Source organism: Calypte anna, chromosome 4A, assembly GCF_003957555.1.
Source record: "Calypte anna isolate BGI_N300 chromosome 4A, bCalAnn1_v1.p, whole genome shotgun sequence".
In the NCBI taxonomy this organism is placed as follows: domain Eukaryota; kingdom Metazoa; phylum Chordata; class Aves; order Apodiformes; family Trochilidae; genus Calypte; species Calypte anna.
In genome coordinates this window covers 41,056,231-41,065,765 of record NC_044248.1, presented here as the reverse complement: position 1 = coordinate 41,065,765, position 9,535 = coordinate 41,056,231, and the positions used below count along the sequence as shown (strand labels likewise).

Below are 9,535 nucleotides of genomic sequence, written 5' to 3'. Positions count from 1 at the left end.
AGACTTCTAGGGTTCCAACCATAGCATTCCAGGGTGATTCAGAGTCAGTTCAGTTCTCTGGCAGAAAATACATATCACCCAATTTAGAGGAACCACAGTTCTTCAAGCATGGTTTTGTAAAACTCTAGTGATGCTTCTCTTGCAGTGCTGCTTCATAACCACAAACAAAAAATACCAAAATCATGAAGCATAGCAAAAGAATTTCAGCAGGAACTTTATGAGGCACTTGTATTCACTAACATGTACAGTAAGCTCTAGTGGAAAAAAAATGATGAAAAAAACATTAAAATATTTCTAGAGGAGAAATCACATTGTGATCCACAAGTAAGGTAAATTTTAGGTTTTAAGCATGTGTTGTGATTCAACCTGGAAGGCAGCTAAAACAACCACACAGCTGTTTGCTCCCTTCCTCCCCCAGCAGGGATGGAGGAGAGAACTGGAAAAAGGTAAAACTCATGGTTTGAGATAAAGACAGTTTAATAGTACAGAAAAGGAAGAGAATAATAATAAAATATAGAAAACAAGTAATGCACAGTAATGCTCACCACCTGCTGGCTGATGCCCAGCTAAATCCCAAGCTGTGGTAGACCCTCCCAGCCAAGTCTCCCCAGTTCTTATACTGAGAATGATGTCATATGGCATGGAATATCCCTTTGGCCAGTTTGAATCAGCTGTCCTGGCTCTGCCCCCTCCCAGCTTCTCCCTGGCAGGGCATGAGAAGCTGGGAAGTCCTTGGTAACATCAGTGTGTTATCAACATTGTTCTCAAGCCAAATCCAAACCACAGCACTGTACCAGCTGCTAGGAAGAAAATTAACTCTGTTCCTGCCAAAACCAGGACAATATGACATCCACTCTGTTTGCACATGCTGTATTTTAATTTTCAGTCCTCTCCAGCTGAAGATTTCTAAGGCCAAATAAGGGCAGCAGGAGAGCAAATAAAATGCTTTATGACACAAGACATAATGCAAGCCAGGGCTGATGGCTGGAGATAAGCAGCAAAAAAAAAAAAAAATCAGTAAAGAGAACATAGCCCAAATAATTCAGACATCAGGTGATTTCAGCTAGAGAAGTCAGAGAGGGAACAGATGACAGAATTACAGGCTCAGATGTTTCTCAGCCTCACAGAGGTCATAGGAACAGATGACAGAAACACAGGCTCAAATATCTGTCAGCCTCACAGAGGACGTTTTAAATAACAGGGTGTGTTGGGCACACTGACCCTATAACTCTGGAACTTTAAGTTTTCATTAGAATGAACTAAATGAAAGCAAAGATAAATGCAGTAACCAAGTTGTGCTACAAGACAAATCAATTTCTCCAAAACAAACCTTTGTATGCATATAATACACAATGTTTTATTTGAAAAATAAACATTTGATTCATTTTTTAAAAAATAATACAGCAACTATATTCTACCATGTTGGCAAATCAAAAGTATATCCTTAGGTTGCAAACTGTTCATTTTAGTGGCCGAGCCTTAAAAGGATCAACCTGTGAGATCTGAAAAGTGCTGTAGAAATAAGGCTGATACAGAATCAGGTAGAAATATATAGTACAGATATATAGCCTTTCTAAGGGCTTGGAGTTTTTTGTTTGGTTTTAAGAAAAACAAAACCCCACAGAACAGGATACACCAGAGAGAACTGCAGGCAACTGTACCACAAGCATGAAAGTCCATTTAAGATGCCACATTAATGCACATGAAATGCTCTTTCCTGTTGGATTTATCAGATGCATCAGCTGCCAGTAAACCTAAAAGTTGACCTATGTTAAAAATAATTCGAGTATCCAATGCAGTTAACTCTTCTTGTGTCACTGCAAGCTCTGCTGTGGAGTTTTCTTTGAAACTTTAAAATGGCACCAGTGATTCCTGAAAACACATCCTGAGCAGGTAGTCACCAAAGGAAACTCACTTTAGTTTCCAAACTTCTGGCATAGCAGGGAAGAGAAGGAAGACATGTTTCTTTCTTTACATTAGGAGGAATATGATAGTGACTTTGGAACCATGTCAGTGTTTCAAATATTACTGTCTGAAAATCCTGAAGCTTTGTAACCAAACACTTGATATGATCCAGGGAGTCTTTAACCTGGAGATCTCAGGATCTTCTTTCAGAGGTCTGTCTTATCCTCATAACGACACATACATGCAGCCCTCTGGCTATCCAGGTATGGTTTACATCCTAAAAGCATAACTGCATCAAACAGCAGCTGGACAGTTGACTCACAAGCTGCAAATAAAGAGGAATTCAGTTAAAAGTACTCTTGAAATTGGAAGATGAAACTAACAGAAATTACTGTGGCAAAATGGGGAGAATTCTAAGAAAGAAGCAGTCTTCTCTGGGCATAGCAAATGAAAGACTGAACCAACACAGAATCACTTAAGCTGTGAATGAAGATTCAAACAAAACAATCCAAAAAATTCATTGCATATGGGATGTCATCAGTGTTAGAAACATCACCTAAAACATCACTTGGGAAGATGAAAGAGCTGGTTTACTCCTGTACTTTTTGCATCCTAATTTATGCAGAGGTTGCTACTTTTAACAGCAGCTCAACAGAAGTGAACAAATATTTACCAGTTCTGACACTAAACACTATCTTGATGGCTTATTTGCAGTTAAATCAATCAGAGAAGTTCAAACACAGGCTTGTTCTAAAAATATATTGCTCTCAGTGGGACTACTTACTGTAAAAGTGACACTGGCCAAAGTTAAAAAGTGTTTGTGTCATGTATTCATCAGATGCAGGCCAGCAACCAGGAGGATTGTGTGGCCTGTTGTTAAAAAACCCCAAATTTATTCACTAAGGGACAGTATTAACTACTTCCACTATGACTATATATTATTCTCATATCTTATTTCATAAAAAACAATTCAGTATTTTCCTACAGTTTACTAGCAATCAAATGTAGCAGGGATTTAGAAATCACCCAGTGGATATTCAGCCATTCAGCAGTAAATGCAAGAGTTAAATGTTTTGGCCAAGTTGTGTTCCCATATTCATACTCCTAAATGTTGTGTTTCCCCTCAAGTTTATTTTTAACTCTGATTGTTTTCCTGTGCTGTGTCTTTGCTTTGTACAAGTGTCTAGACAGCTTGACAGAGGGACAGGACAAGGCATCACTCTTTGAGAAATGAGTTCAGTTAAACTTGGAAAAAAAAAATGCTTTTTCACACTTACCCTGGACACTCTCTGAGATTCCAAGTGTTTTCTGCACATCTCTGCAAATTTTGGAGAGGCAGGACTGAAACTGCTCATCACAATCATTTTTACTATTGCCACAAGTATCATAGCATCTGTCATGGTGATTACAGCACTTGGTCATTGAAGGGATGCCAATGTCAAACTGTGAAGAACACACACACACACTCCATTGGTATTCCAATTAAGAAAGAAATTAACAACTAATGCAATCAATTCAGCTATCATTCACTTATTCACAGTATTTCACTGTTCTCAAGCTGTCGTTTGGCCACATCCAAGAGCCAAGAACTCAGAGAGTTGCTTGCTCAGCCCTCATGCTCCTCCAGAGACCAGAGAATAGGAAGAACAAAAGCAAAACAAAAACCATGTGGGGCAAGATAAAGACAGCTTATTGGATAAATGAAATAGGGGGAAAAAAAATGCCCCAAAATAAGAAGCACAAATGCAATTAATTGTTCACCACATCCCCCAGGCAGATGGATGCCCAGACAATCTCTGAGCAACAACCACCTTGGAAGCCAAATGCTCACACTACCACCACCCACCCCACCCTGTTCTTCCAGTTTTTATTGCTGGTCATGACTCTGTGTCATATGGAATAAAACCCTTTGGGCCAGTTCAGATCAGCTGCCCAGCTGTGTGTCCCCTCCCAGCCCCCTGCCCCAGCCCCAGACTGTGCTCTGGGGTGGTGAAGGGGCAGAAAAAAGTCCCCAAGCTGCCCCATCACTACACAACAGTCAAAACCATCAGCACTTTTAGCCCCAAATCCCAAACACAGTGGCGTGCACCTTGCTATGAAGAAAGTTAGCCCCATCCCAGCCAGACCCAGTACATAAGCTAACCTGTATTTTCTTTCTGGTATTAAGGAAAATGGATCAGTCAGTACGGAAAAGTAGGAGTCAGAGCCAACCCCTCCATTCTTACAGAGCTGCACTTGGGGTTACTCAAGATCACGACAGCAAAACAGTAAAGCAAACATTAAAATATAAGAAATAATCAAATTCCACTTTATCCTTGTATTTTGTGTAAATTATGAAAATGTTCATGCTGTGTTTGTTTACTAACATTTTCCATATGCTGCTGCCAAGCATGTGTTTGAGCTGATACAAGCAGGCACTGTACATGGATGCTCTCTAATCCTTAGGATGGGGAGTTGGCAAAAGTTGAGGTATGAAGAAAGAAGACCCCAAATAGACCCCAAACACTTACCTGAACTCCAAATAGAGGGGATCCACAACCATTTGGTGGGGCTGGTTTATACCCATAGCGATGAAGGGGCTTTGATCCTGAGAAAGAAAATTTATCATGCCTCAAATAATTTTTTTTTACACAGAATTTTAGTACTATTAAAACTCACCACAGGGATTTGTTGGGCTTAAGACAGTACCAGTTACATTTTTACCTTAAACATATATTCAGGCACCTGAATATCAACACTTCTTACCAAATGACAACTTAGGGATAAGAAGTATTTTTTTTAATGGGGGACAAGATACCTGAGTGTTAATAGGAGCTTCCCAAGTTTAAACAAAACAAAACAATGCTAAAGTTACCACTGATGATTTGGTCAAGTGTAGGATTTCATTTAGGATTAACATGTAGGATTACATTAAAGAACAGAGTAAATTAAGTTATACTGTATTTATATGCAATCAAGAGCAGTGCTCTGCTGGTTTTAGCTTAACCTTTAAAATGGAATTAACATCTTTTTTATTTCTACAACTGTAACAATAATAACATTTAAATGAGACTCTGAAGTCTTCTCTCCCTGAACACCCGGGAGAATTCTGCATCCCAAATTAAGGAAGATCGCGGAGTTAATTTGAAAATTTGCCTTCCCCCTTGTTTCGGTATTTGACACAAACCGAGACCGAAGTTAAAAGAAGATTAAAACGCCTTTGAAAACTGCGTTATCATGGGGCAGGAAGGAACCGTCACTGTGTCCCGGCCATCTGCGGACCCACTCAGGGTGGCACCACCGAACCCATTCCCGACTTAATACATAACCCGACCCAATAAACCACCGGAGACTCGGTTCAAGCCGAGCGAGCAAGACCAGGAGGTTCTGCCCGAACCTCCCGTTTCGGGGCGCTCCTGAAACGCGGGTGATAAGAAACCCGTCCCTCCCGTCCACCCTCGCAGCTCCGGGACGGGTCTGACCGGACCGGACCGGGTCGGGCCGCCTGAAGGGAGCCGGCTAGCGGCAGGGCAAGGGTCGCGGTGGCTGCAGCCCCCCGCCCGCTTTACCGTCACTGCATTTGTAGCGGCAGAGCCCATCCTCGCCTCCCAGAAGGTCGAGGGCCGCGTTGAGGTACACGTCGATCTTGTGCACCCCGTTGCGGATTGTTTTCAGCGTCGCCCGCCAGTCCGGGGTCTGCGGAGCCTCCGGGGATGCCGCCAGTCCAGGGCCCATCCAGGCACAGGCCCGCAGGAGCAGAAGGAGCAGGGGTAGGAGAGTGCGGGCCATGCCGAGCGGCGGGGGACCCGCTAAGCCCCCGCCGCCTGCCCACTCCCGAGCGGCCCGGTTCGGCCCGCAGCCGCCATCGTCCCCGGGGGTACCGCCCCGACCCGCCCGCGGGGGAGGAGTCCGAGGGCACCGCACGCACCGTCCCGGGAGGAAAAGGGGAGCGGGGAGGCTGATGGTGCCTCAAGCGGAGGGGAAGGAGAGTTTCGCGTGGAAGTGGGAGTGAAGTGGAGAGGGCTGCGAACAGCTCAGGCGCGGCCAAAATGCTTTTAATGCTTTTTTTTTTTGAGCTGCTGCCGACGGACAGAGGGGGGTTTAGAGGGAAGGGTCAAGATGGCGCTGGGGGACAGCCGGGCAGAGCTTTTCGTATCCCCCCCGCAGCTGCAAGAGGAGGAACCGCAAAACCCCGCCTGGAACCGAGCCCTTCGCCGCCGGTCACGGTGTCCCCTGGGCCTTGGGGACTGAATATGAGCCAGCAGTGTGCCCAGGTGGCCAAGAAGGCCAATGGCATCCTGGCCTGTATCAAAAACAGCGTCACCAGCAGGTCCAGGGAGGTGATTCTTCCCCTGTACTCAGCGCTGGTTAGGCCACACCTCGAGTACTGTGTCCAGTTCTGGGCCCCTCAGTTTAAGAAGGATGTAGAGGTCCTGGAACAGGTCCAAAGGAGGGCAACCAGGCTGGTGAAGGGACTCGAGCACAGGCCCTATGAGGAGAGGCTGAGAGAGCTGGGGCTGTTCAGTCTGAAGAAGAGGAGGCTCAGGGGAGACCTCATTGCTGTCTACAACTACCTGAAAGGAGGCTGTAGCAAGGTGGGAACTGGACTCTTTTCACATACGACCTTCAACAAGACAAGAGGACACAGTCTTAAGTTGTGCCAGGGGAGGTTTAGGTTAGATATTAGAAAGAATTTCTTCACGGAGAGGGTGATTAGGCTATGGAATGGACTGCCCGGAGAGGTGGTAGATTCTCCGTCCCTGGAGACATTTAAAAAAAGACTGGATGTGGCACTCAGTGCCATGGTCTAGCAACTGCTCCGGTGGGTCAAGGGTTGGACTAGATGATCTCTGAGGTCCCTTCCAACCCGGCTAATTCTATGATTCTATGACCCGACCCGACCCGTCCGGACACAAACTGGGAGAGCAGTTGTGTGCCGGTAACGCAGGGAACGGGCAGGGTTTGGTGGTTATGGTGAAAGCAGTGGAAGAGCCAGCGATAATGTTTTTGGGAAAAAATATCCACCCCTCCCCCCCCCAAGAGAAAAAAAAAACAAACAAAAAAAAAACCAAACACCCCAACCCCTCCCAAAACCCCCCCCAAATGCTGATTTTTCCTGTTTGCAGGAAGGAGAAGGTTCAGTGCCGGTCGTGACAGGGCTGGGCTTGGAGCAAAACATGGGCTGTGGGAGGGGGGTGTTGAAAATACTACTGTGGCTTCCTCTATCTGGGCAGAATTTGTGTTAATACAGCTAGAAAAATAGGGCCTTTTGGAAAACACCCTTATCCGAGAAAAAAGAAACAAACAAACAGAACGAACAAACAAAACAGGAGAAGTAAAACACAAAAACCCCAACAAATGCTGTAGGGAGTATAGGTGTGAACCATTAAGATTTTAACCCAAGGGAAGGAAACTGACTCAGTGACCTTTACACATCTGAGTGATTCAGTTTCAGGTAAGAGCATCAAACGTGCAAGACAGAGTTGTAAAAGAGGATAAAGTGTGTTAAACGTGGAAAGCCCAGTCGTGATTTGCTGAAAAGAAAAATCAGACCCAAATCAACCCACTTGGTAAGAAATGTTTGTTTGTGGCTTTTTAAAATTTGTATGGATTTTATATTTCAATTCTGGGTGCTTCATAGATGAGTTAAAGTGGAGCCATGTGAAAATGAGTTTTGTAATGAAAACTTTAAGACATGTGGAGTCCCTCAGAAGGTAGTAATATTTTGCTTCAGGACAAAACTAACTGTAAAGAAGAGCAAGAAATGGGAAGAACAGAGACTTCCACATATACAGGCAGAGCAGAAAGATAGATGGCAAAATCTATCTAATATCCTACTGGTTTCTCTTTTCAGCCCCATTTAATTATTTGTAGCTAAGAAATAGGTGGGAGAAGTTCTTTACAGAGACAGTGAAACAAAAAAAAATTGCTTCTACATCTCTCCAGCTTTCCCATATAACTGCAAGGACCCTGATTCAGCAAATTCCTGTGTGGGAATATCATAGAATCACAGAATGGTTTGTCTTGGAGGGGACCTTAAAGCTCACCCAGTTCCAACCCCCCTGCATAGGCAGGGACACCTCCCACTAGATCAGGTTGCTTATAATTTTATGTGTTCCTGAACAGCAAGTTTGGAGGGACCATTCCTTTAGTTATTAGTGACTGACAGGGAGAAATTAATGCTGGTAAGTATTTTAGAAGAAAGAGAAAGATAAGGAAAGTTAATTAAAAATGTTGTCTGAAGCAGACTGTGGTGACTTACAAAATATCACCACCACCACAACTGTGTCTTGTGAATATATGCCATTTATTCAACAGGATAACTAATTGGGAGGAATAAAATAAAATAGAAACTAAAACCATTTGTAAATTAGAGTCCAGTGAAGTATGTTCTAAAACTGTTCAGTGGTTTGATAGAACAGACTGAGATGGTACTGAAACCATTTGACAGTTTTGTGTTGGGGGTACCAGTCCACAATACAAATTCTAATACTTCTAAAAAATTCTGGGCCAAATTTTGGCCATAGCTCTTGCTGAATGTGACATTATTCTGTATAAACTGACATTTTCTTATAGAGGGCACCATTACTACCATTACATCTAAAAAGATGTAGCTTGTGTAGCAGTTCTCTGGGCTCTGTTCCAACACTGGCTTCCTTATTATTATGTGGGCAGAACTTCCTCACAAGGTGAGTGAATGCAGTTCCATTTCCACTTAATAATTCAATTTTTGTTGAGATCTTTGATCAGTTCTGGGGCAGTTCTGGCAGTGCAAAATTCCCCCTGATTGCACAGTGCAGGGATGAGGCCCATGGTGTTCTTTCTTTATGTCACTTTTTTCTGTGCATTAGTGTGGGAAGCTTGTGCTAATTTGAAAATCTGGGTGTTTTTTGTTGTTCTTTTGTTTTTAATGACTGAGAGTATTAATTTTTAACTTTAGATCTGTAACATGTTTTTATAGAATTAAGACTATAGGTATAATGTACAGACTTTCATATTCTTATATATAACTGTTGCTATATAAATTGTGTATATACATACTCATATATACACAAAACCATGCAGTAAACACCTTTTTGATGTTAAGAGTTTTTTGGGTGCCAGAAATATATGTATACACACAGAGAACTTAAGATAGGAATGCTGTTATTTATTTAGTTGAAGATGAAACTTTAAAATTCCTTTGTTGCTTGTGACCAGCTGCAATTAAATTAATAGAATTCAGAGCTACAAAACTGCACCAAGCTAGATGATCAGGTGAGATATATTAAGAAGCTAAAAATTGTCTGAGGATGTAGCTGAAAAAACTGCCACCAAACAGAGTTGTTATTGTCTGGGGAATTGTTGCATTACAACAAATTTAATGATCTGTCAACCAATAGATTGTCTGAAGTCTGGTTTCTCAGTAAGCCTAAAGAATCAACTGTTGAGCAAGGCAGCATCCTGAGGGTTTCTAGTGACCTACAGTTTGAGATAATGGAAGTTCCTTAAATTGTAATTAAAAATTATTCTGGTTACTGGCTTTTCTGTGAAGTTCACACATTGCCATTGCAATCATTTCCAACCATTGCTCTCAGTTTAAATAAAGATACAACTGAAATGCAAGGTGAAACGTGGAAAAAAGCCCAACAGAGTTACAACAAGAAACAGA

The 9,535-nt window shown here is 42.8% G+C and overlaps 1 protein-coding gene across 1 annotated transcript; it reads right to left on the bottom strand.

Annotated features, from left to right (window-relative positions):
- Positions 1-459: 459 nt before the first annotated feature.
- Positions 460-5,765, bottom strand: PLA2G12A (phospholipase A2 group XIIA). Its single transcript, XM_030450096.1, has 4 exons — positions 5,454-5,765; positions 4,416-4,492; positions 3,183-3,348; positions 460-2,230 (listed from the first exon to the last, which is right to left on the bottom strand). The coding sequence occupies exons 1-4, from the start codon at positions 5,671-5,673 to the stop codon at positions 2,112-2,114; spliced, it is 582 nt and encodes a 193-aa protein (XP_030305956.1). The 5' UTR covers positions 5,674-5,765; the 3' UTR covers positions 460-2,111.
- Positions 5,766-9,535: the final 3,770 nt, after the last annotated feature.

Bases quoted from the DNA above. Each gene is read 5' to 3' on its own strand.
- PLA2G12A (XM_030450096.1), bottom strand. From the start codon at position 5,673: ATGGCCCGCACTCTCCTACCCCTGCTCCTTCTGCTCCTGCGGGCCTGT. The intron at 4,493-5,453 runs GTAAAGCGGGCG...TTTCTTTCTCAG, and splicing joins CCGCTACAAATGCAGTGACG to GATCAAAGCCCCTTCATCGC. The intron at 2,231-3,182 runs GTAAGTGTGAAA...CTTTATTTGCAG, and splicing joins AATCTCAGAGAGTGTCCAGG to CTTGTGAGTCAACTGTCCAG.